We start from the raw sequence: 27,035 nt of genomic DNA on the forward strand, positions 1-27,035 counted from the left end.
AAACTGCTTTGGTTATGAAAATGTATTTTTTATTTATTTTATTTTTTACTGTGTAAGAAAAATGATATCTTATTTCAAGCCCCCTTTTTTTTTTGAGTTTGGATTTCAAAGGCCGTCTTCCCCATAGCTGCGATGCTTTTCTGGCTGGTCTTGACTCTGCCCATGGAGCCAAAGGGAGAGGGATGAGTGAAAGGATGCGTTAGTACACATCACTGGCTCTGCGTTCGTCTCCTCTAGTCTGCCTTTTCAGTCTCGTGTCTGAAGGCTTTCTGACTGAGTGGAGATGAGGACAGATCACAAGATCCTCCCATTCTCCTCTTTCCTTCCCTCTGCCTCTGCATTCAGGGCTCCTGAGTGGCTTTATGTATCGTGTCTCGTGACGCCATCTGCAGTCCGGCTTCGGTGCGTTTATGCAGGTGTGTCCTGCACAGAATTCGGCGCCCAAGCCTTTCACAGCCGGTTACTCTGCTACTACATACTAATTCCACTTAATCGAACTTCGGAAGAGTCAGCAATTCAATCTTCAGACTCCATTTTCTCTCTCTGTGTCCGTTTCTCCATGTGCCGGGGGAATCCTGGAGTGCTCTAGCCCAGCACAAGTGAGACACAACATGGCATATACGGCCCGGATTTCCTTCCCACTCGTAGCGTCCCTTCCCTGTGTCTTTCATGCCCTTTCCCCTACACAGAGACGACGTCCTGGTAGTGAACTGTTGGGTGATTTAAGGAAGACCAGTGCTGTTGGGAACCTCTCCCCTCCGGTCTGCCTGTTTCAGCAGATGACCAAACAGAGGCTGTTTCCCTACCACCTCATGTGCAGGTCTCTCCATCAACATGCTCTGCTCACCTCACTGTCACTCAGTCTTCACTCAGTCTTCACTCAGTCTTCACTCAGTCTTCATTCAGTCTTCACTCAGTCTTCATTCAGTCTTCACTCAGTCTTCACTCAGTCTTCACTCAGTCTTCACTCAGTCTTCATTCAGTCTTCACTCAGTCTTCATTCAGTCTTCACTCAGTCTTCACTCAGTCTTCATTCAGTCTTCACTCATTCTTCACTCAGTCTTCACTCAGTCTTCACTCAGTCTTCATTCAGTCTTCACTCAGTCTTCACTCAGTCTTCACTCATTCTTCACTCAGTCTTCACTCAGTCTTCACTCAGTCCTCACTCAGTCTTCTGTGGTCCAGGGATGACGATATGTCACCGTGGTGTTACCCAGAATGCAATTCTATTTCCTCAGGCTTCTGTTAATTAAGCAGCACCGCGCAGAAAGAACATGATGAAATTTTGCCATATTGTGTGCGTTGACTTCTTTTTTTAATGCTGAGGATTTTTATGCACATTCTTAATACGTATTCTGTAGTTTCTCACAAAGCGTAAGACACATCGTTATATCACCAGAAATGCATGCACATTACAATATGGCATGCGGGGGTGACCAGGAACGGCTTAAAAAATCCACACATCAACTCCCAAATCAATATCCAGAGAAAATTTGTTCTGCTCTCTCAGACACTATAAAAAAGCTCTCTTTATTAAATATATTTATGAAATCAATATACAACAAGTCATTTACAACAATAGCCAGATAGAAAAATGAACCCCGACCCAAAGAAATCGTTCTCGATTATAAAGCATGTTATTTTCTTCCAGGTGCTTGCCAACATTTCTTCCACACTAATGCACTCAGTAAGAAGCCCCTCCCAGGAACCCCCAGGCCCACACAGCCATGGGCTGAGCTGCTTTAAGGTCAGGCCACCGCGTGGTCTTCGCCAGCACCGCCAGGGCTAAGTTACGTGGCCGCTCTGTGGGGCTAATTCTGTGTCGGCTTGCTTATCTGAATATCTGAATTGATTCTTTCATACGGTCACGCCCTTATCTGTGTGCCTTTTTTTTTTTTTTTGAAATGACAAAACAATCAATCCCCCTAAAGCAGTATCTGGGAAGTTTAGCCACCCAACTACAGTCGATCTCTCTCTGAGCGCCGTCGTCAGTAGCCTGAGTCCATTAGTCAGAGGGGCGCCTCTGTATTTGTAAGCTATGAAACTTGCTTGTGCTCAGTATGGAGAGGTAAAATTTGCCCTTAAGACATCTTGCATCCTGTCCTGGGCTTCAGCTAAAGACTTGAGCAGGCTTGAGTGATAACTTGAATGCTTTTCAATAATTTCATACAGTGCACAGAAAACTACTCCATTCCTCTTCATACAAACGACACCACAATGTTCCCTTAGAAGCGCAAGTCCTGTTATCGACTTTCAAAACAGTGCCCCTACCCTTAGTGTTAGCTGGATCTCAACCAGCACAAACAGCATTGGGGGGTCATCTGTCCTGGCGCCTGCAGAAACCCTCCATCTTCCCCGTCTGTCCGGACCACTGGCGGGTGGTGTGGCTTTTACAGGCTTTAAAAGGCACACGTGCACCGAGCGGGCGGAGGAGGGGTGGAGGAGGGGTGCCACTGTCAGATGAAGTACTCTTTGCTGACGTGGCTCGCTCCACGCTGGACCAGGTTGGCCCGGTAGGACGCCGTTTCCGTGTCGGGTTGTTGGTTCTTCTGGGCTGTGACCACCGGGGCTCTGGCTCGATGGCGTCGGTAGAGGAAGTGAATTATTCCAGCCAGCGCACACAAAGTGATGAACAGAATGACTGCCACGACTCCTGAAAGTTAGGGGGCGGGGTGAGTGACGGAAACATTTATTAATGTTTCCAATAGCTTCAAATACCCTTTATAAGGGATTATGGAATTTGACACATTTACTGACTTCCTGGGAAAAATGACTTGAATCTACTAATTAGGGGTCAGGTGAGGTGGCGCTGAACGTTACACAGGGTGGGACCCTTCGTAGCACAATTAAGAATGACTGATGTGTGGAATTATAAAAGTTACCATTTCGGCGTAGTGCCCTCATAAAAGTGGAGGATTTCAGAAATGGCATTGCAGCAAACAGGCTATCAGGGAAAGCTGCAGACCAGAGTGTAAAAGCTCCTGAAGTTCCTCACCTCCAATTATTGTTGAACCAGTCTGTGCTGATTTCTTCAACGGGGCTTTGCCTCGGTCCGCTTTGGATGAGTGATCTGCAGGAGCGAGGCGGCGGAGAGAGAGAGAGGAGGCCCTTAAGGACTTGCTTTCACAGTGATGTGGAAGAGCTAATAAAACCTTTATGGCACTGATGGGCTGGGACAGACCCCCGCGGCGTGCCTGACCGCGGGTTCTCTGTTTACGGTGACGTACCTGAACGGGTGTGGACAGTAGTGAGAGAGTTTGTGCTCGATGGCGTCCCACAGTTCTCCTCCTTGAGTCTGCCCTCCACGCTGACCACCGAGCTCCCCCTGTTCTGGAGAGCTACCTTCAAGGGGGCCACTTGATTGAACTGGACAGATGACAAACAGCCAATGAAGCCTCTTGATCCTGCTTCATCAACTTCCTCATCAATGATGTCACCTCCTAGAACCAAAGAGAATTAGAAATTGAACAATGGTAAGTGCTCAGCCAAGCTCAGCTTACTGTGCAAGTCAAGCGCTTGTGGGATTTAATAATTTAATGTCTTAAATTTCATGCAACAACTGTATCCCATTTAAACAGATTAATTTTCCTTCCAGTTCTGTATATTTCATATGCGAATTTTGCCAGCAGTGTGGAAGCAACACCACTGTTCAAGGTAGAATCTGCAGTAGACAAGCAGGCTTGAATGCTTCTGATTGTTCCAAAACTGGACGGATTTCATCAGTACAGATGAGTTTCATTACTCTCATTTCCAAGAGGCCATGGCAGATCTGAAGAAATCAATAGATCCATTTCTGTTTCCATTCACATTTGTCTTCTTTCTCTTTAACTTGCTTCCCCTTTAATGGCCAGTGATGGATGTGTCGTTGCTTATTGTAGCTGTGCGAGGGTTTTATTGCAAATTTCTCTCAAATGTTCTCCTGTCTCCCCTGAAGAACCAGGGTCGCACCACATCCACCCGCCCTTATTAGTCAGCCGATTAAAAGAGAGGTCTCCTAGGCAACGTTCAGCAAATCCATTTACCCTTCACTCAACCCATCTGTGGCTGCTCTGGCAGCTCTCAAACTGCCTCTGCCTTTAGCTCATTCTGACCTGCCTCAGAAAGGAAAAAATACTCATTTTCAGTGAGAGAGAGAGAGAGAGAGAGTAAGTAAGAGAAGGTGAGATAAATCGTAGAAGGATGCCATTAAAATTCACAGCGATTTATAGGACTAGTGATTGCAAGCAGCTCTATTTAGTTGGAGCTGGAAAGGTTCCAATGAGCACAGCACTGCAGTACAAAGAACAGCAGACAGGGAGCAAACAGAGCATGAGATGTGTTTCGTGGGCGCAGTAGCTCACCTCGGATTCTCCCCAGAGTCAAAGTCCTCACTGGAGCGAGTACAGACCCCGGAGACAGGCTGTACTGCTGCGTCAGTGTGTTGTCGATCTGATGTGACAAAGTCATTAAACAGAGATTTTAGTTTTTATTAGTTAAACAAAAATTAATCTCCCATATTAGATGGGGCCACTGTGAAATAATGCTTCTAAAAGCTTTTAGATTCTTAGAGTATTACAAGGTCACTTTAGATATGGGGGCATCATTAATTATTATACAATGTGAATCACTTTTTAAGCTTAAATGATATGTATTACAAACAACAACAACAACAGTAAGAGCCTGTAAACAAATCCCTAAAATCCTTAAAACACACATTCACATCAAGGAAAAATGGGTTTAATTTACAGGATACTTCAGTGTATGTTGAAACAGCATCTTCTTCTGCTGAGTAAAATGGACTTATTGTACTAAATTAGATTTACTGCATCTTAAGAGGTCTAGGTTGTGCGACTAGATTGTTGCCACGCTATTTGATCCACTGACAGTACAGTAGTTGGAGCAGTTTTAGCTTGTGAAGTAATAAAAAAGTGTTTACACAAAAAAGGTTTAAACACTGAATTAGAAATATTAATAACATAAAACATAAAGGATCTTAGAAATTCTGTATCCTTATAAAATGATCTGTGCACAGAGGCTTCAGCAAAGAATTCTGGGTAGGCTTTGGCAGACCTCTGTTTCTCCACCAGGTTCAGGATGGTACAGAAAAGCACTGTTATGTCAGTCCAGTCTTCGAGATCTGACTGGTACAGGTGTTGAATATAAATGTGCTTAATAGGAATAATGTATCAGTTGGACATAATGGTGGAAACTTCAATGAACTATATGTAAAAAGGAGGGGCAATTACATAATTGTCCTTGGAAAAGTATATAAAAATTAAACTCTTAAACTGTACCAATCAGGCATTCTCCAGAGGGCGCCTCAAATGTATGTTATCTTTAACTTGTAATAAAGGCCGGGACTGGCTATTCGAGTCCCCTAATTCTGAAGTCTCCATCTTTATTTTCTATTTGAATGTTTCACATTAAAACTAGTTAATTGGGGATTTAGGAACAACGCCCGTCACGAAACCGTTTCAGGGTCACTTCTGGAGAATGACGTGGCTCTAAGGGAGATATCCAAACAATGGCATTCCGAGATGCAGAAATAACCAAAAAAGGCGAGTGGTAATATTACTAGAACATGTGGATGTTTCACCATTTCCAGGGAGAAATGGCCATTTTGAGTGATATTAGCGATAGTCTTTTAAATGCACTGACACTCTTACATCAATGAATGCATCTATCTGAAAAATATTAGATTTTTAGCCCTGTGCAGCTCAGGCAGCAGTCTCAACACAAACGCAATCACTTCTGCACAACTCTGACCTTTCACCTGCACCTTTCTCGTCACATTAAGGACACAGGTAAATGTGTGATGCCGGAGCTGTGCCAGACTCTGTCCTAACAGAACATGAAGAGCAGGTCAGAGCACTTGCCTGAACATAAAGCTCCTTCCCCTCACGGTTCATCCGCACCCAGTGGAACTGGCCATCTGCCAGGCTGGCCGATGAAGGGCTGAACACGTCTGGCCTTGTCTCCTGGTTCTGCCTGTACCAGATTTGCAAACTGCCTAGGAAACCACAGTCAAGCTTTTAGAATGAACAATGCTTAAATTTTTACCTCACAAAGAAATGTTAAACACGACTGCTCAGCGTATGTTGCTAAACACACTATGTTACATGTTGCTAAGCACAGATGAAGGCACATGCATATCATATCATGTTTCAGCACACACTCGCTCTCTGACTGACACACAGATTTATGGAAGCCAGCCGTGTCCACTTGGTGAGATGGCATTCCACTCTCCACTAGTGGCCGATAAAAAATCAACAGGACGGGAAGAGGAAGTGAACACCAGAGCATAATAATGGGCTTCCATGCTCGCCCAGCTGTGTATGTGAGTGTGTGTGTGTGAGTGTGTGTGAGTGTGTGTGTGTGTGTGTGTGTGTGTGTGTGAGTGTGTGTGAGTGTGTGTGTGTGTGTGAGTGTGTGAGTGTGAGTGTGTGTGTGAGTGTGTGTGTGAGTGTGTGTGTGTGTGTGTGTGTGAGTGTGTGTGAGTGTGTGTGAGTGTGTGTGTGTGTGTGTGTGTGTGTGTGTGAGTGTGTGTGTGTGTGTGTGAGTGTGTGTGTGTGTGAGTGTGTGTGTGTGTGAGTGTGTGTGAGTGTGTGTGTGAGTGTGTGTGAGTGTGTGTGAGTGTGTGTGTGTGAGTGTGTGTGTGTGAGTGTGTGTGTGTGTGTGAGTGTGTGAGTGTGAGTGTGTGTGTTTGCAGATTTGTTTTACAATGAGATGGCAGCATACAGAGGTGTTGGCCTGAAAGAAAAAGTGACCGCAAGAATATCAGTGCAAATAAAAAGAAAGACTTTTAATGTTTTTCTTGGCACTGTTTTATGGTGAGGGTTGTTGGTACTGTTTTATGGTGAGGGTTGTTGGTACTGTTTTATGGTGAGGGTTCTTGGGTACTGTTTTATGGTGAGGGTTGTTGGTACTGTTTTATGGTGAGGGTTCTTGGGCACTGTTTTATGGTGAGGGTTGTTGGTACTGTTTTATGGTGAGGGTTGTTGGTACTGTTTTATGGTGAGGGTTCTTGGCATTGTTTTATGGTGAGGGTTGTTGGTACTGTTTTATGGTGAGGGTTCTTGGCACTGTTTTATGGTGAGGGTTGTTGGTACTGTTTTATGGTCAGGGTTCTTGGCACTGTTTTATGGTGAGGGTTGTTGGTACTGTTTTATGGTGAGGGTTCTTGGCACTGTTTTATGGTGAGGGTTGTTGGTACTGTTTTATGGTGAGGGTTGTTGGTACTGTTTTATGGTGAGGGTTCTTGGGCACTGTTTTATGGTGAGGGTTGTTGGTACTGTTTTATGGTGAGGGTTATTGGCACTGTTTTATGGTGAGGGTTGTTGGTACTGTTTTATGGTGAGGGTTCTTGGGCACTGTTTTATGGTGAGGGTTGTTGGTACTGTTTTATGGTGAGGGTTCTTGGCACTGTTTTATGGTGAGGGTTGTTGGTACTGTTTTATGGTGAGGGTTCTTGGCACTGTTTTATGGTGAGAGTTGTTGGTACTGTTTTATGGTGAGGGTTGTTGGCACTGTTTTATGGTGAGGGTTCTTGGGCACTGTTTTATGGTGAGGGTTGTTGGCACTGTTTGAAGGTGAGGGTTTTTGGCACTGTTTTATGGTGAGGGTTGTTGGCACTGTTTTATGGTGAGGGTTGTTGGTACTGTTTGAAGGTGAGGGTTATTGGCACTGTTTTATGGTGAGGGTTGTTGGCACTGTTTTATGGTGAGGGTTTTTGGCACTGTTTGAAGGTGAGGGTTATTGGCACTGTTTTATGGTGAGGGTTGTTGGTACTGTTTGAAGGTGAGGGTTATTGGCACTGTTTTATGGTGAGGGTTGTTGGTACTGTTTGAAGGTGAGGGTTATTGGCACTGTTTTATGGTGAGGGTTCTTGGCACTGTTTTATGGTGAGGGTTTTTGGCACTGTTTTATGGTGAGGGTTGTTGGCACTGTTTTATGGTGAGGGTTGTTGGCAATGTTTGAAGGTGAGGGTTGTTGGCACTGATTGACACCCACTGAACTGGAGAGGAATGTCAGGGAATGTCACATTGGGCATTTGGTAAGTGTGGTGCTAAGCGCTGTAATTATATCCACATGGTAAAAATGGGTGACGCTGGCACTCACTTTCCTGGGGTTCTTAAACCTCTGTGCTTACCATTCTGGGACAGTGTGACAGCCATGTAGTTCTGCTCGCCGGACCGAGCCGTCAGCAGCAAGGCTGGCATGTGTCTGCTCAGGAATCCGAAAGCCACGCGTTCCCGAGAGTCCATGATGGCCTTGTCCCGGTTCCGTATGACAGAGAACGCTTCCTGAAGGGTGTAGGTCACGGAAGTGCCTCTCTCAAAGGAAGCACCAATAGCTGGGTGGAGGCAGGCAGGGAGATAAGGAACAGCTGATTCCCAGACAGAGCTTACATGATGGAGACTGCCATCCCTATCAAAATTCAAATCATGAGCACAGTCTTTAGCAAGTCAACGATGTAGCCTCATCAATCTCAATCAGACACGTGGGGGGGATGTGGGGGGTGACATTTGCATCTTTTCTTCCTCATTACGCATTCTTTCTCTAACAAGAGAATCAGGAGCTGGAAACTCTTTGCTGCGATGTGAATTACTGAATCATCCTTTTTGCTCACTAGCTGTGAACCTCAGTCAGCTAAAAACAGTCACACCATGGTTTCACCCTCCCTGCAGTGGAAACTGGAAAGAGACAGGGCCATTACATCACTAATTTGATTGACAGCCACTGGGCGGGTCTGAAGGAGAAATGCGGAAACTGTGATTAGATTCTCCTTGTCAAGTGAGGCTTCTACTCCACGGCCTGCCAGCTCTGCATCAGAGGAACTGGGGAGGACTGGGATGCAAGGATGCACTTTTCCTCCCAGAAACTCCTCCCATCCACCTAACGGGACATGACTTTGAGAAGTTGGGAAGACTGCTGCTTGCTGTCGTCTTAAACTACAGAAGTGCATCAATCTCCATCAAATCCATTACAGGTGTGTTTTCTATATTTGATGTCTACTTGCCCAATGACAAAAAGGTTTGCAGCTGATTTTCCTGTCCAGTCAGGCCTTACAGGACACACCCACGCTTGAGCAAACACCTAATGAGCTCAGTGCTGGGACCACGCCCTAGATCAGACCACGCCCTAGATCAGACCACGCCCTATATCAGACCATGCCCTAGATCAGACCACGCCCAAATGTGAACCATTTTCATTCCTAAATTCCTAATTGGCTGGCTTAAAAGTTATAAATCAAAATAGCAAATAAAGGTGCAGAGTGCAGAATATCTGCAGAGAATATCTGCTCCTGTTCTTTATACAAGTTAGGGATAACAGGCATTTGAGGAACCCTCTGGAGAATGTCTGAGGTATGCGCAGGAGTTTAATACACAGGAGTTTTATGCACTTTTCCAAGGACGATTATATAATCACCCTGCCTTTTTTACATATTGAAGTTTCCACCATTATGAGCACAAGCTCAAACCACGCACATACTGAGACCACACCCTAGCTCAAACTTCACCCGAGCTCGGACCACGTGCAAACACAGACATCATCCTAGCTCAGACCCCACCCAAACCTGGACCACAGCTTAGCTCAAACCACGCCCACACTGAGACCACACCCAAGCTCAGACCATGCCCACACTGAGACCACACCCAAGCTCAAACCACGCCCACACTGAGACCACACCCAAGCTCAGACCACGCCCGGCCCAACCTCTTCTCACCTGTTCTGCAGCTGGGTCCGTCGAACGCTGTCTGTGTGCAGTCGCACATGTAACCGTTCCTGTTCTCCACACACCTCCCTCCATTCAGGCAGAGGCTGTCCCTGCTGCAGTGACCCGGGCAGCCCGAATTCATGCCGGGGGTCATCTTAGCCCGCTCGTTAAGGTCAAAGGTCATCCCATTTATGCTGAGTGCACGCAGGCAACCCAGGAAGCCCTTCTGAGTGGTGGGTGCGCCTCCTGGTGGATGGTCATCAAATTGCTTTTTTACTGACAATTTGCATTTCATAAAGGTTCATTGTGTATTTATTACAGATATTTGTTTAATTAATGCATGACTAAACTACAAATCGAAGTCTACATGTGTCGTATGTATTCTGCTGTAAATGTTACACCTGCACTTCTGCAGAATGAGTGTGTCGTACTGCACATCTAAACTTGTTATGCACTGTGCAAAGGACCCATTTGAATGAAAGCCTGGACCCATTTGAATGAAAGCCTGCTTTTTAAAAAACAGCAACCAAAAACACAACATAACAAAACAAAAACAAGGAGCAATTCAGAAGTAATAAAAATGAGAAGGACAGAAACTTCTGAAACTTCTCACTGAAGCTCCAGATTGTGGTTCAGACAGCATGTTTTAACATGGATTGTTTTTTGATATACACACACCTGTGGAATATGTTTACACTGCATGTCAATCTCAGAAAGCCTCCAGATGCAAAGTGACCAAGTACTGAGGAACTCTGCACTGGTAGTTTGATTCAGTCTGATTCAGTGCTGATCTCTGACACTGCGGCCAGAAATGCATTTTTCATTTGAATTGCATAATTGTTTCGACAGGCTGTGGCCAAGCTGCCAAACAAGCATGAGGCACTCACAGAACAAACGGATCCTAGAACAAAAGCTCTCTCAATACACACTCGATACGATGAAGTGCGTCGCGCCTCAAGTGACTGCCGTAATCAAGTCATTTCTTTAAAGAGATGAAATCAAATTCAAAGCTAATTACAAATTAATGGCGCAGTAATTTGGAGGCGTAAGCCCAGCTATTAACACAACCCTGCACAGTTAATATCCGAGGATCTTTATCAAAGTGACTCACATTAGGAGATACTTAAGAGAACTCTAAGCACATAAAGACCTAGTTTATTACATTCACTACAGCACCTACATTGTATTCTGAAGGTGAATAGACATTTGTGATTTAAATTTTTTTAAAATATATATATAAAACAAATGTTAAAATCACAAATAGAACACAACTATAGTGAATGTGTTTGTGTTTAAAATTTATATCACAATTTAAAAACTGCTTAAAGCTCTAAAGATTTGGTATGTTTTATGTTTGTGAACAGTTCTTTCATTAAACGCATAGTTAATGTGTTCAGCTTCATTATGCCTGTCTCATCCTGAAGGGCAGGCCCAGGCGTGCTGTGTCTGAAACGTTGACTCGTGTCCTGACAGGTTTTCTTCTCTGTGCAGATCGCCGATGCTCTCTCATTCTGTAAACCTAGTCTGAAGTACACCTAGACCTCGGTTCCATCAGACAGATCGCAGCTAATTATTAATCAACTCGGAGGGAGAAAATGAAAAAAAAAAAATGATACAGAGCGTGCCCTGGAGATACGGTACTTGTCAGAAATGCAAATATTCTCTAATCCCCCTGGCAACGGTGGCGAGGTCCCTGCGGCGCGTCCGCACCCACAGACTGCCCTCCGCTACCATGCCCACGGACGCCCTTACCTACAAAGAGCTGGCCGCTGAGCTGGAGGCGGTACTGGCCCTCCGGCCCAGCCTGCACCAGCTGGAGGGGCAGCAGGTCCACCTGCAGTGACGCCTCCTTCACGTTCCTCTCCGCCCTCACGTGGTGCCACTGCCGGTCGCTCAGGGGCGCGGGGGAACTGGCTGTCAGGACGACGGCGCCATCACCAAGGTCGAAGGTGAAGGTGACCGCTAACGGAGCTGGGGACAGTGTGACGGGTGAGCTCTCAGGTCTGTGTGAACTCAGGGGTTAAGAGCAAAACCTTCACAGGCCTGATCACAATTTGCCTCGGTCAGTCCACGTTTGTAGATATTTATTTATTTTTACAAATGACAGACTAGGAGAAAGACTTTTTTCATAAATATCAGTACCTCTCATGGAATTATTCTAGCCTCCTAATATTTTTTGCACATGTCCAAGCATGGTATACTTATATACGTGTATAGACATTTACCAACATACCATTCTTATACCCTATAATGAAAAGTATATTGTTGTAATATAATGTAATATAATGAAATCTCTCTCTACATAAAACCAATTGAAAGTGTTTAGTAAGATTATATGCAATGCCCTGTTCCACTATAGGCTACACCCTGTTCCTCTATAGGCTACACCCTGTTCCTCTATAGGCTACACCCTGTTCCACTATAGGCTACACCCTGTTCCTCTATAGGCTACACCCTGTTCCACTATAGGCTACACCCTGTTCCACTAATAGGCGACACCCTGTTCCTCTATAGGCTACACCCTGTTCCTCTATAGGCTACACCCTGTTCCTCTGTAGGCTACACCCTGTTCCACTAATAGGCGACACCCTGTTCCACTAATAGGTGACACCCTGTTCCACTAATAGGTGACACCCTTTCCACTAATAGGCGACACCCTGTTCCTCTATAGGTGACACCCTGTTCCTCTATAGGCGACACCCTGTTCCTCTATAGGTGACACCCTGTTCCACTAATAGGCTACACCCTGTTCCTCTATAGGTGACACCCTGTTCCACTAATAGGTGACACCCTTTCCACTATAGGCGACACCCTGTTCCTCTATAGGTGACACCCTGTTCCACTAATAGGCTACACCCTGTTCCTCTATAGGCTACACCCTGTTCCTCTATAGGCGACACCCTGTTCCTCTATAGGTGACACCCTGTTCCACTAATAGGCTACACCCTGTTCCTCTATAGGCGACACCCTGTTCCACTATAGGCTACACCCTGTTCCACTAATAGGCTACACCCTGTTCCTCTATAGGCTACACCCTGTTCCACTAATAGGCTACACCCTGTTCCTCTATAGGCTACACCCTGTTCGACTAATAGGTGACACCCTTTCCACTATAGGCTACACCCCGTTCCTCTATAGGCTACACCCTGTTCCTCTATAGGCTACACCCTGTTCCTCTATAGGCTACACCCTGTTCCACTAATAGGCTACACCCTGTTCCTCTATAGGCTACACCCTGTTCCTCTATAGGCTACACCCTGTTCCTCTATAGGCTACACCCTGTTCGACTAATAGGTGACACCCTTTCCACTAATAGGCTACACCCTGTTCCTCTATAGGCTACACCCTGTTCCTCTATAGGCTACACCCTTTTCCTCTATAGGTGACACCCCGTTCCTCTATAGGCTACACCCTGTTCCTCTATAGGCTACACCCTGTTCCACTAATAGGCTACACCCTGTTCCTCTATAGGCTACACCCTGTTCCACTAATAGGTGACACCCTTTCCACTATAGGCTACACCCCGTTCCTCTATAGGCTACACCCTGTTCCTCTATAGGTGACACCCTGTTCCTCTATAGGCTACACCCTGTTCCACTATAGGCTACACCCTGTTCGACTAATAGGTGACACCCTTTCCTCTATAGGCTACACCCTGTTCCTCTATAGGCTACACCCTGTTCCTCTATAGGCTACACCCCGTTCCTCTATAGGCTACACCCTGTTCCTCTATAGGCTACACCCCGTTCCTCTATAGGCTACACCCTGTTCCTCTATAGGCTACACCCTGTTCCTCTATAGGCTACACCCTGTTCCTCTATAGGCGACACCCTGTTCCTCTATAGGTGACACCCTGTTCCTCTATAGGTGACACCCTGTTCCTCTATAGGTGACACCCTTTCCACTATAGGCTACACCCCGTTCCTCTATAGGCTACACCCTGTTCCTCTATAGGCTACACCCCGTTCCTCTATAGGCTACACCCTGTTCCTCTATAGGCTACACCCCGTTCCTCTATAGGCTACACCCTGTTCCTCTATAGGCTACACCCTGTTCCTCTATAGGCGACACCCTGTTCCTCTATAGGTGACACCCTGTTCCTCTATAGGTGACACCCTGTTCCTCTATAGGCTACACCCTGTTCCACTCACAGCTCAGTTCTACCCTGATGAAGTCTCGTAATCCTCTGTTCTCCAGGAAGAGTCCAGAAGGAGCTCCTGTCTTGAAGAAGAAGGAGATATCCAGACTCAGCTCCGCCTGCAGCGTGGGGAAGTGCAGGTACGAGGACTCCAAGTAGAAGGAGGCAGAATTCCAGAAAAATCCTGAGGTGTGACAGAAAGAAAAATGGTCAAATGTACACCCCCAACCCCTCCACCCCAAAAACATGAAGATGAAAATGAATTTGCTTATGAACCATTCCCCTTTCCCCAAATTAGTAAACAGAACACCCACGGTCGCCATAGCAACGCAGCGGTCCGATCTGGAAGAGCGCGTGTGAGCCGGTTCTGTTTGTGTCTCCGATGGCAATCTCACTGAGAGGTAAATGGTCTTTGTAAGACAACAGGCCAGTATCGTTCACCCTGCAGAGAGAGTGGGTGAGCGCAAGAGCCGAAAGTAATGTGAGAGAAGAAGAAGTTTCTGAAATTCTGTTTGCATCATTTAATAACTCTCCGAGGGGAAGAATTGCTTGTATGAATGCTAAACAGTGTGATTCACAGGCTGCTTTGTGATGACACGCTGCCCTATCAGACTCCTCTACTGTCACACACTTTACCAAGGTGGATTACTTCTATTTAAACATGAGCTGACAAAGGCTTCTAGACCTTTGTGTTAATGTGATTGTCAATAAGCTAAAAGGTGAAGACACGACAGTAAAACACGAGAGCTTTGGGACTGGAGGTTCCTCGGGTGTTACCATGCATCTTGGTCGGCGTCACAGTTGCAGAAGTAGTTCATATCCCTGCAATTGCCTTCCAGGCTGCATGAGCACTGCTGAACTCCAGGCAGGAACCCTCCCCAGTAGGTCCTCTTCACACCATCACGGTCCAGCCACCACGACAGGGGTGTCCCATCTGAGAGAGAAGACATGCAAAGAACCCCACGAAAACAAAGATAAAGACCATAGCCATCTAGTAATCATACTTTCTCACTAGCAGATTTCAGCGTTCCCATCCGGAAGTTTGATTATGTGAGCTGCCAGGTGCGAAGAAATCTCCTACTAATAAAAATGCATGGTCCCTTCTTCTATCTCCTTGTTACTACACTAAGACCTCACGTCTAGATTTAAAACTGCCTCAGTAAAATTGCAGCAAATTATCATCGTAAAAAATTAATTTCACTTTAAATTGTGCTGAGTTTGTCTGTAAGCTAATGGTGTTTAGTCATGGACTATCACAGCTGGGCCTTCACTCCTACACGTCCATAATGGAGGTCTGGAGGTTAGGTTCTGCCTAATGACTATAACACGATGACTGAGTGGGCATCTGCTATCTCTACAGTGCAGCGCTGCAGCCATAAGCTACACAAAATCTCCAATCTGCAAGATGTCTGGCACTGGGGTTTCAGTGTTGGTTTGGGCCCAGTTCAAGAATTATTTGTGTTCATAGTGATCAAAAGGTTGCTCCCTTGCCTGAGGGCATTGTAAGGGCTTTTTAGCAGTTGGACATGAATCTGAAATCCTGAATAGGGTCTGTGCAGCCAAATGAGGCAGTGCACTGGAATTACACGATGCTGCAACCTACGAAGGAATGTTCTGGTGAACATATAAAGCATGTATCAAGCATTCTTTTGATAGGCTCTATTCTTCCAAATATTTAAAATCTTTTCATTAAAACAACTGTCTTTTATAGTTTCTTCTTGAAATTATATAAATTACTTATTCTATGTGTATTTGGTGTTTGGTTTTACTATTATTTGTTTCATAATTAAAGCAATAAAAAAAATCAACAAATCTCAATGACCAAAATAAAATAAGACAAAAACATAATTCACCCCAGGTGTCAAAGAGACGAGACTTCCTGCAGCGATAAGTCACTTCCTGTTGGCAGTAATCGGAGGAGGAAACCAGGGATCGGAGGTGATAGGGTGAGATAGAATAGTTGAAGATGAGGACGTAGGGACTTCTCGGGGTAGACCCTCGAACGCTCACAGGCTGTAGGTGGTCGTGGCCTACAACTGTCCAAATTTTGTCTTCTGTAAAGAAAAATCAAACACAAACAAAAACAAAACCCATCAACACATATGGAACATGTTAAAAGCAGGAAGCACTGGTGGCAACCTCAGATTGCTTTGGTCTCCAGTTCTCGAGCCCTTCACACTGACCGGCGATTGCACATATGTGTGTGTGAATGAGGAAAGAAGATTAGCGATGTGATGGAGAGAGATGCAAATACCTGATGAATATTAAGTGGTCATTCATTCAGAGGCTGTGAAATGGAGGGATTTAGCGAGTCTACTCTTACTCGCTCTCTCTATGCAAATTAAAGTCCCCCAAGTGTGAGGGATAAAAGTGCCTGTTTGCTGGGCCTTGAAGAATTAGCATGGCTAACAGCTCCTGTAATTGGGGTCAGTCTGAAACAATCTTCCTGCCAGCTCTTATCGGCAAGCGCTGAGGGGAAATGTCTGTTTATATTTGCTGATCAGCATTTGCAACATTGCGTGGCTATCTGCTAACCTGGCTAGCACTGGGTGCCGACATAAACTTAACAAAGTTAAGCTGTGTTAGGCAGGGCCTAGCATTAGACTCCTATTGCCTCCCTGTTAACAGGCCCTGTAGCCCTGTAGGTAGAGCTAGTCCCCAGCGGAAATGAGAATAATGAAGCCATCAGTCTGGTCAGGCCAGGCTGCTGGTCTCTGTGGGCTGACACGCTCTCTGAGACTTCCCTTCGTCCTACTCACACACCTCCCCACTGTGGACATAATGGACCTCTCTTCTCCTGTGAGACGACATGCTGTATTACAGACTCATCCTGTCGACAAATCAGTCTGCTATCAGTCACAGGACTTAAGAGGCATGTCACAAGGTAAAATTCAAGATGGGTGAAGATTCTAATGCGCCTTGAGAGGAGGAGGAGTGAGCCGGTCCCCATAGCACAGGACACATCTGTATACCTGGGCATGTGAGAATGGGTCCAGCCCACCAGTGTCATGGAGACCGGTTGAAACCCAAGAGTTTTTGTGGATGCTGTTTGGTAGGACAACAGGTAAGGCATAAGCACATGGCAACAACACAAATTTAGCATCTATTCACTTCCTGTTTGACCCAAATATAGTATCTATTTATAATGAGCTGCTTGATACGAATGCTCCCTTTCAAAGCTCTCATAGCTTTCCTATTTCATATTCGGCTTTCATATTCTGGAAAAAAAGAAGCATAAACTGAATTCTTTCCTTTTGATTCAGCTCTGCTGTTTACTGCTCTCCCTTACAGACTCCTGTGCTTGTAATCACCCAGTGCTTTTCAGCAGGCGATTGGCTGATTCAGGATGGTTACAGTGGTACATGCTGAACTAGACAGGGATTTGAAGACATGCTGAACTGAGCTAATGAGATGTGTGTTCTCACAAGACATTTTCCCCCAGACCTGATCCAGATGTCCGCGCACTCCAACCCCTGACTCCTGAAGTCAGAGTGATCTATGGGTTTAGCAGCCCAACAATGCAGAAAAAAAACACCCAACGCAAGATATGTATAGCACCCAAGAAAATGAAGCTTAACATGTGTTTTGGAAACTGCTTGTTGAATAGCCTACCTGCCATGCTACAGTTCACGCGTGTGTTTTCCAAGGGACCGCTACCGTCCGGGTCAACAGTGAACATTCCTGAAGGACTTCCTGTTTTTCTGTAGGCTTCACATGATCGCTCGTATATTGCTGCAAAAGGCCAAGAATGTGTGTGAGAGAAGTAAATAACCACAACTCCACGTTACCACAATAATGGGTTGGAAAATTTGATTATTTTGTTCCATTCTGCTGCCTGGTTTGCTGAGGGCTTACCCTGTAGGTGACAACTGCCCAAATAATGTATTCCACAGCAGCGTTTCCCTAGTGCACTTTAGCATGTAATGTTGTTTAACAAAAACTGTCCTTTTACATAAGACTGGCAATAAAGCATCTAAGTTCAATTTGGATAAACCACAAGTAGCTGCCAACTGCCGTCAAACATAGCACATAAACATGTTTACGTGTGCGAGCAACAAACAAACCTACCTTTGTTAAGTTCAAAGGTACTGCATACTTGCGAAACAGACCAAATAATACATTTCAAAAAAGCCATGTAATGAACTGTGCTAAAAGCGACTTGTGTGAATTGATTCATCACAAGACAACAGACCTCTGCGTAGAGAGATTGGCTAATTCACTGCACACGTTTTCTGCCTGAGTCGATAGCACACAGCAGGTTCTGGAAGCTCTGTTTTTCTCTCTCACTCTGAGTCGTTTTAGGTAATGAGTCTAACAGATGGACCATATCTTGTCTCTTTCCTCCAGAGGCCATCTAAACATGGACAAATGATGAGCTCAAGCATTAATAAAACAAGCAAAACTAATATTTTGGTAATTAGGATGTGTGACTGTGAATTACAACTGGTATAACCTTTTTTACAGTGCCAAAAACACCCAGAATTTCAAGTGGTATATTTATGGGTATGGTGACTAATTTTGCATAATGTTTGCATATAAATGACATATTACACACTAGTAACAAGATGGTAACGCTTGCTCTATTAAAATTCAACACCTTGTTCATTTGTGGCCACAGTCATTTGAATCAGGCCTTTTTGTTTACTATAATACATTTCTCACACTTATGGAGTATAGGAATGGAGAAAAAACAAACAAACAAGCAAAAACAAAACCATAGAAAGTTATTTTGGTGTGTGCATGACAAGTTAAGGAGTAGCAAATGAGTAAATAGTTTTAATCAGAGTTATATAGTTAATATAAGTATTCAGTTTACTCTCATCTCTGACACCTTCCTTTTGACATGAGCCTGACGTGACCGTTTCACCAGCTCATGGAATGTGTCATCCTGACCATGAGAAAGGATTTCCGTCCCTCACACACCGTGACTAAGGCTTAGCCTGTCAGTCATGACAGCAAATCAGTGAATGAACACCGATAGTAAGAACACGTTTGTCATCGTAGGTGGCCTGTGTGTTTTTTCCAAACACAATGATGTACAGAGTTGCAGCGCGCCGTACTAAGGGCTGCCATGCAGGCGGAGCATTAGCGGTGTTTCAGGCTGGTTGGAGACTCACAGTTATGGCAGGTGGTTCCTGTGTAACCTGTTCCTGAACAGTTACAGTGGAAATGGTCCCAGGACTGGTAGCACACCCCGCCATGTTCACAAAAACTGGGCACGCACCTGCATTGGAGCAGTTCACCCATTAATTACATTTGATCAAATATTGAAGCTGAAGTTCTGCAAACCAGAAAGCAAAATAAATGGACAAGGAATAATTTAGCAAATCTGCAAAGATAGAAACTCCTTGACTCTATCAGAATATTTGATTCTGTTCCCTGGGTGTGTTCAGAGAACCCCTAAATCTGTCTCAGTCATCAAAGCGAGGCGCGTTTGCGTACTAAAAGGTTTGTGTACCTGTCGCGAATGCCGCAGACGTCGAAGCTGAGCTGGCTGAAGGCCAGGGGCTCGTCCTGCTGGACCCGCGCCAGGTCGACGGGGTGGTTGTTGATGAGGATAAAACGGAGGCATCCCTGATATCCTCGCCGCGGTTTCTCACACAGCCTCTCCACGCTGGAATTCGCCCCCTCGGCCGGGCAGCCTTGAAAGGCACGACATCTACTTTGTAAGTCTTTTACTGAGGAAGACACGTGATGCCAATGTGATTCTATCCTGAGAAAATAACACTCACAGGCAAGGGAGCTTACTTGAAATGAGCAAAACAACGTAGTGCACAACCCAGGCATGCTGTGGGATTTAGAGGTTTTAGTGTAATTGCTAGAGGTTGAACTGATTACTGCAAATAGCTTATTTTTATTAAGTTATTCATAGCAATAACTGCATCTCTTAATGAAAGCCGGTGATTTTAAACATTTCTTCAAGAAGCTTTAAAGAAAATGAGAAAAATAAAATCCAGAGCCACTAGCTGGGAGGAAGAATTTATGGTGCCTAACCATTATCACAGATGAGTAACGTGAATTCTAAGTGGTTATTTTGACTGCCTCTTCGTCCAGTTCTGCCCAAGTTTCACGAGTAAAGTAGTGGAGCGATGAAAGACTAAAGGGCCATGTGTGGTGAGACAGGACAGGAACGTGCACTCCTGTGGAGTGAGGAGGAGATTTAATCGCCAGCATCCGATAGGTCAGAGAGTCCTGCCACTAAGAGAGTGCTGTTAGTCAGGACTCAATCATTTAAATTGGCCCCTGTGCTTGTATTTGTGTGCATGGAAACTCAACAGCAATATACAAGTCTAGGAAGCAACACCAGTGGACTGCAGTAGTAAATGCCAAGGGTGTTGTAGTACCTGTCACACTGCAGTGGACTACACATCCCATAAACCTCCTGTGCGTTCCCAGTCACCTGAGATCTCACCTCACCTATGTCTCGTTCTCGTTACCGTGTTCACTGTATATCTCCTCTTGTCTCTGTCTGTCGTTGCGAAGTCTGGCTTGCCTGCCTTACGTTTCTGAGTCATAGTTGGTTATTTTGATTTCTGTTCTGGTTTATTGGGTTATCTGCCTGTTTTCTGATACTCTTTGACTGACTCCCTTTGGATGTGTTTGCTCTGTGCCTCTGTTTGTATTGACAATTGCCGGTATTCGACTACTCTTTGGCTTGCCCCTGTCAAACTGAATATTTTTACTGCATTCGCCTCCGTCTCTCTTCAAAAACCGGACAGTTCACAGCTGTGCAATAGTGCACATGGAGGTCCTGAAGAACAGATGTGCAAGCAAAATTCTTCTGAAACTGTGGACATGAACCACGTAAACCACAACCATCCATCTATCCATCCATCCACCCATCCACCCATCCATCTATCTGTATATATGAACTCAACATAATAAATATATGTTAATTACATTTTTTATAACCCACACTATAATCTATAATCACTTTAAAAGTTAAAAGTAATTTCCAAGTGATGAAACAAAGCAGAGTGTGGTGATAAGGTTTTTTAGTCAGACTATGATTGTGTAGTGCTTTGTATAAATATTTTGAATTTTGTATTACCTTACAGAATGCTGTAATGTACTGCCTGTTCACAATCACTCTCTACCAACCAAACTGTCCACACTTTAATGCATTTGTGTGTTTTCATAAAGCTGTACCTCCCAGAAAGACGGTCGTCCTCTGCAGGCTGTTGGTGAGATGAACAATCTCCATGACAACTGGCTTCTGATAGTCAACAGTGAGAGAGACCTGCTGACCTTTGACCTCCACTGCCACTGAATGCCACTGTCCGTCACATAAACTCTGATCTGGCACACAGAGAGGAGACGCGTTCAGAGAGCGGCTGGAAGACCTCACTGCACACTCATATCAAATTTAGAAACGGGTGATGGAGGTTCAGCTCGGGCCGTTTAGCTTCTATTGATTAACTATTGATTGACTATTCTATTGATCATTATTGATTTGCACCAGTTTGAGAGCAATCCTCGTAGGCTGCGGTCAAACCGAGGCAGGTAGTAACAAATATCTGGCTAGGGAGAAATGGAGAAAAGGATAAATAAATTGTGTTTCATAGATCTATAAAATCCCTTTAACCTCAATTGTAAAGATATACTTTTTTACCCTTAAACTGTTGTATGTAATTTTAATTGCACTTTATTGTCTGTGGAGGCTGGGCTCTAAGCAGGGCTCTAGCTCTCATCCCCCAGTGCTGGGTAGAAGCTCCAGGACACAATTTCAGGTGCATCTATCTTCTGTTTATGTTTAAATTCTTTTGTCTGTTGTCAAGGCACCAGAGTCAAGACTCTGTTTGGCATTCACCTCATTAAGGTAGCAGATCTCCCATAATTAACGATAATCAGAGGAACAGAAACTCGTCAACAGGAAGGGAAGTGTCCGTTCCCGTTATGTGTTGGTTCGCTGGTTCATTTGAGAGCTGTTTCATTTCACATTGATCATCAGCTCTTATTTTTTGAAGTAACGTTTTCTTGCCTTGCTTTTGGATCCAAAAATACGAATACAATTTATTTGAAACCTGCGCTTTGCATTCCGGGTCTCGGGCCTGGAGACACAGCGGAAGAGGTGAAAGCAAACATAATTGATGACTCCAGGCACAGACAGAGACACTGAAGCGCTGGGCCGGAGTGCAGCCCTTACTGGCTGCGGTTTCTGCAGTCTGCTGTGTGGGTCCTTGGAGCAGCAGCTGGAGTGCCCCCCCGCTGAGCTGCAGGAGGAGTAAGGTGGGGTGGGGGGCACCAGCCAGCGGAGCGAGGAGGAGGCGCCCATCCCGGTTCCACGTCCGGAGATGAAGGCGGACAGAGAGCCCCGCCCCGCCTACGTCGGCAGGCAGCGCCATGAAGCTGTCGGCGGTGCTCGAGAATGTCACGGCAATCGGCTGTGACTCTGAGCATGAGAACGTCACGTTGCCCTGGGCGACAAGGAGGATGAAAAGGGGGAATATTGTAAATATTGGAGAGAAGGACCCGGAAACAGCAGAAGAGGAGGAGTGTGAGCGTGGGGAGGAGGGCGTTAAACAGGACAGATGAAGAGAGGCATTCACGAGTGGAAAGAAGTGGAAAGAAGACAATAGAAAGGTAGAATAAGAGACAGATGGATAGCGAGAAGGCGACAGAGGTGTACAGGAGAAAGTGTTGGAGAAAAGTAGAAAACTGCACTGAGTATCAAAGCGTTAGGCACAGGAATTCGAGCTTCAGCACAGAAATGAGACTCCTTGTATTGTATTGTTCCATGTGTGCTAGCTGCTAAATTATTCATAGGGTGGCTAATTAAGTCCCTGCCTGCAATTTAGTAAGAAGCGCAAAACTGATATTTGGGATTGTCTGTATGTAGATAATTTTCCTAGCCGTTTTCCTAGGTGTATTCCTTGGTGTAAGGATCAAAGGCTCGATAGGTTTTAAAGCCTATTCAAATAGTGGAATATTTGAATTACATGGCTATAATTCTCCAAAAAAATATACTGGCTTGGAAATTGTTCCCCGAGTTGAAAAAACAAAACAAAACATTGAATATAAAGTTCTTTTCTCTTGGTCTCCAAAGTAGTGATGAGTGATGGAGATGTTAAAGTATTCAGACAAGATTATAAGCCTCCAGAGAGAGAGAGAGAGAGAGAGAGAAAGAGAGAGAGAGAGAGAGAGAGAGAGAGAGAGAGAGAGAGAGAGAGAGAGAGAGAAGCAGACCGAGTTTTAGCACGTGCCTGACTGCCTAGTTCTGTTAATTAGACCTAGAAATGTTTTTGTACAGATACATATGGGCACCACCGTCTTGATCCTGACACACTGGTGGCAGGAAAAACTACTGTTAGAATTAAGAAGAGCTCTGTAGCACACGCTGGATCACATGGTCAGATTTTTTTTTAACAGATTAACATACAGAAAAAAAAACACGTTTTTAGGCTGATATGATAGCAAATGCAGGACTTGGTTATAAAATGTAAAACAAAAAAATTGCCTTTCCAAAGATGCAATCTGCTAACAACTGCAGTGTCAGGAACGCACCACAATGTAGATCTGAGGCTTGCGTCTCTTAGCCATGTCGATCACGTTGACCCCGTTGTAGTAAAGGTTCTCCAAGCAGCCATGGAAGTTCTCTCGCAGGAATGTCCCTGGTTTGCCGGGCAGAGGGATCCCCCCGAAACTGAGCTTGAGTGAACACACACACACACACACACACACATACACACACGCCAGCAAATACCAGAGATCACTGGCTTGACTCGTACAGATACGCTGCATCTCCTCGGACAGAGTTCAGGGTTCAGACCAGTGATGAGTTGACTGGGTCCCAGCAGCCCCATGACCAACTCAGACCTTACGAACACGCAGAACGGAAAGCACAGCGATTGTATGGGCATTATTCTCTAAGAGCTGTGTTGCTGCAGGAGCTGCAATGGCTCTGAAGCCCCCTTCTTTGTTTACAATGTTCTAGAGGTTGTACAAAGGTCAAGATGCCACAGAGCCGAGGTGTTGGGATTCGCCTCTCCCCTTCTCTTCTCTTGCCTCCAGCCTACGGGGTCATGGTCCGGTACTCCGGGGGTCTACACCTGAGAACGGTACTGCCTCACCTTCTAAAAGTGATGTCTTGTTCATACAGATCTCCCGGTCTGGGTCCAAGTACCAAGGTTTAATTCACCAGGAAATCGAACACTGATGTGTACTTACAAGCGCATTTACAATATAAACCAAATCTAAAATACAAAAATCTAAACATAAAAGGCATGCAGACGATATCTGCTCTGTGGCCAGATCAGGTCACTCACGGAAGAGGCTGCACAATGTTAGCAGTCTGGTTGATAAAACGATAGCAGATGCATCTAAAGAGAACGTTTGTTCCTAACCCACAGTGTTACATGTTGCCGTCCCCTAACACTGGCATCCTCGATGTGGTGTCCTCAGTGTGCTAAAATGGCTAGCTGCTACCTAGCAGTCCTCTTCAACATCTCACAACTCTGCAGCACCACATTCTATCATGGTAGGCCGGCCTCCAGCACCTGGAACACGCCCCCTCATTCACACACACACACACACACACACACACACACACACTCACACACACACACACACACACACACACACACACACACACACACACACACACACACACTCACTCACTCAAATACACTCACACACACACACACACACACACACACACTCACACACACACACACACACACACTTGGTTTGTTTGTTTGTCCTCTGCTTGCTTTGTTTTGCTTATTTTAGCATTTCTGTAGTTATGGAGAACCAAGACTCTGAGCTTCCTGTCCTCTCTTGCCTCACTGTGCCCTTGGCGTCACACGACCTTTCAGTCCATGAACCAAATCCATTTATCTGTTAGTAGATGAATATGATTTCTGATTTGTAATCCTTCTGATTTGTAATGTGTCTGATTGTCTGATTGCCCCATTTTAAAAACAATTGGGGAAATAATTACAAAAACGGGTAACAAAACCTCCAAAATCTTTACACCGCTTTCTCCACTAATCCACTATGAGAAAACGGTCTGCAAACTATTTATGGTGGTTTGAGACAAAATATCAAATTTCACCTAGAGCAATAGTACATTAAAGACTGGGATGCCTTGCCTACCACATATTTTGCTAGCAATTTGGAAGAAGAAAAGAATATGGCCTTTATAAATACGCTTTCAAACTCATTTAGCATGTGTTTTTACTTCTTGTTGATTGTAGTTTTAATTAAATCAATATGTGATAGATTGTTGTTAACCTGTTTTGGAAATTGCAAGTGGAAACAGATTTACTTAGTGTTGTTTTTACTGGCATTGATTTTTCGAGACGACCGCATTTTTAGTCCACCACTGCAGTCTAACGGTGGCGTGTTGTCGGCAGGGGAAGGACTGTGTGCTCACGCTCCCATACCTGTAGGTGTGGTTTCACGGGTTCACGGGTTCCTTCATTACTTGGTCTGTTCCTAGTCCAGGGTGACCATGGCTTTCAGAAGAATGACACTGATAATATTTTAGATATTTGCAAAGTCTTCTATCTATAATAAATGGTTGTTTTCCATTTGAAATTGAAACCATAAATCATTTAGCTAGGGAGGCTTAGGAAAACTGCAAGGGGGTGCTTTGTTGTCAGAAATAATTACTAACTAGGGCTTCAAAAGCAGAAGAATAGAGAACAGGAAGCCAAACATAAGACAGTCCAGGCTGGGGTGTTGCCCAGTGCAGAGCAGAAGAAGGCCAATGGTCAGGCAGGAGACATAAGTCAATAAAATATTGTTGGAGCAAATTGAAAATGGTCATCAAAATGATAAAGGCTCTTCATTAAAGGGGCTTTATTAAAAAGGACATTAAACCATATTAAACAAGATGTTTGGTGGTGAAAGCTATTGTGTACTTTAGCAGAACATCACTCTTATCCCAGCGCGCTCTGGAGAACGGTGTGCTGCAGGTGGAATTTTCCACGCTCTACTTGGAAGCATGGCTAATTTGCACACTGCACTGAAACATAATGAACTCCCTGGGTGATGCTTGTGTGTTTTTGCTAACACATTATGAAGCCTTCGCTAGGGGTCTCATGCCTTCTTTTTTATAATGTACATACGTCAGCAAGTCCAGAGATCTGCTATTGATCTAGCACATTCCGTAAAGTGCGGAGACCTCTGTCACTTCAGTTTCTCTTTGACCACCGAGATCTTTACACCTACATTGAGCTTAGCCTTTAGATGTCAAAGTGTCAGAGGTTACCGCCCCCACCCATTATCCACTGAATGCTCCAGATCAGGCCATAAAGTGCAGGGATTATGTGAATCTGCCAAATGCTGGAAATGGAAATGAAAAGGAATCCACCGAATTCTGTGGAATTTTCAGTATGGAATTGGCCTGTAGAAGATTCAGTACATTTGATGTAATCATACAAAATACTCCGCAAACATCTTGAATAAAGGTTAATTTGCATTTTTGGATGATTAAAGGAGATTAGGTGTGGGCTTCACCTCATAGTCCACCTCTAGAGAGTCCTCCTGGCCTTGGATGAGAAAGTGCTGGGTGTCTCTGTCCACTGTGAAGTTCACCTGCTTGTTGAAGCGCTCTATGTGCACAGAATGCCACAAGTGGTCATCAAGGAGACTGCCAGACATGACTGACGTGTGTGTGCTGCTGGAGTGTGGTTGAGTGTCATCTGCATAGAGAGAGAGAGAGAGAAGGTGTATAAAACACTATCAATTAAAATCTTCATTAGAAGTCATTCTAAACAGTATGACAGTATCGTCTGCCAAAGCAATATCAACATTGCTAGTTGTGACATGAATCCTGACATGAACGTGCGTAATACCCCAACACTGCAAACAAGCTGTGTAGTGTAGAATTATCATTACAGTTCTAAAAGAAGAAGGACGAATTGATGGCTGAATCTAAAAAATGTTTCCACATTCACACTCGATTTTAAGGCTCCACCTGGTACAAAAAACATTCCCTATACCTACGAGATCATCATCGATACCATTCACGCTCAAACCACTTCTGCCTGAAGTGTTGGCACAACACAGCACAAGAAATTAATTTGCTAACAAACGTGGGGCCAAAATTAATCCGCAGAGACACTGTTCTTTCTATGGCAGATGTTCTACACATTCTGACCAAGAGCAGAAAAAATGACCCCCAGCTCCCATAGCCACAAAGCCCAGCAGACACAGAGCAGCCTGTGTGTCCAGGAGACAGGCCCCACGGTCAAA

At 44.8% G+C, this 27,035-nt stretch overlaps 1 protein-coding gene across 1 annotated transcript in view; it reads right to left on the bottom strand.

Moving 5' to 3' along the window:
• Positions 1 to 1,397: 1,397 nt before the first annotated feature.
• cntnap5l (contactin associated protein family member 5 like) overlaps positions 1,398 to 27,035 on the bottom strand; it is a 66,635-nt gene continuing 40,997 nt past the window's right edge. The window contains exons 6-24 of the mRNA XM_035523078.2: positions 26,298 to 26,482; positions 23,340 to 23,483; positions 21,982 to 22,252; positions 20,985 to 21,134; positions 19,294 to 19,477; positions 18,953 to 19,059; positions 17,448 to 17,567; positions 15,689 to 15,889; positions 14,613 to 14,769; positions 14,150 to 14,277; positions 13,849 to 14,019; positions 11,450 to 11,668; positions 9,707 to 9,943; positions 8,129 to 8,332; positions 5,856 to 5,989; positions 4,341 to 4,428; positions 3,228 to 3,440; positions 2,996 to 3,070; positions 1,398 to 2,653 (exon numbers count right to left, since the gene is read on the bottom strand). Coding sequence (XP_035378971.1) covers positions 2,457 to 2,653; positions 2,996 to 3,070; positions 3,228 to 3,440; positions 4,341 to 4,428; positions 5,856 to 5,989; positions 8,129 to 8,332; positions 9,707 to 9,943; positions 11,450 to 11,668; positions 13,849 to 14,019; positions 14,150 to 14,277; positions 14,613 to 14,769; positions 15,689 to 15,889; positions 17,448 to 17,567; positions 18,953 to 19,059; positions 19,294 to 19,477; positions 20,985 to 21,134; positions 21,982 to 22,252; positions 23,340 to 23,483; positions 26,298 to 26,482 — 3,185 coding nt within the window. The 3' untranslated portion in view covers positions 1,398 to 2,456. The remainder of the gene's footprint in view (positions 2,654 to 2,995; positions 3,071 to 3,227; positions 3,441 to 4,340; positions 4,429 to 5,855; positions 5,990 to 8,128; positions 8,333 to 9,706; positions 9,944 to 11,449; positions 11,669 to 13,848; positions 14,020 to 14,149; positions 14,278 to 14,612; positions 14,770 to 15,688; positions 15,890 to 17,447; positions 17,568 to 18,952; positions 19,060 to 19,293; positions 19,478 to 20,984; positions 21,135 to 21,981; positions 22,253 to 23,339; positions 23,484 to 26,297; positions 26,483 to 27,035) is intronic.

This window comes from Electrophorus electricus, chromosome 26 (genome assembly GCF_041902795.1).
Source record: "Electrophorus electricus isolate QZ-2024a chromosome 26, ASM4190279v1, whole genome shotgun sequence".
NCBI lineage: Eukaryota > Metazoa > Chordata > Actinopteri > Gymnotiformes > Gymnotidae > Electrophorus > Electrophorus electricus.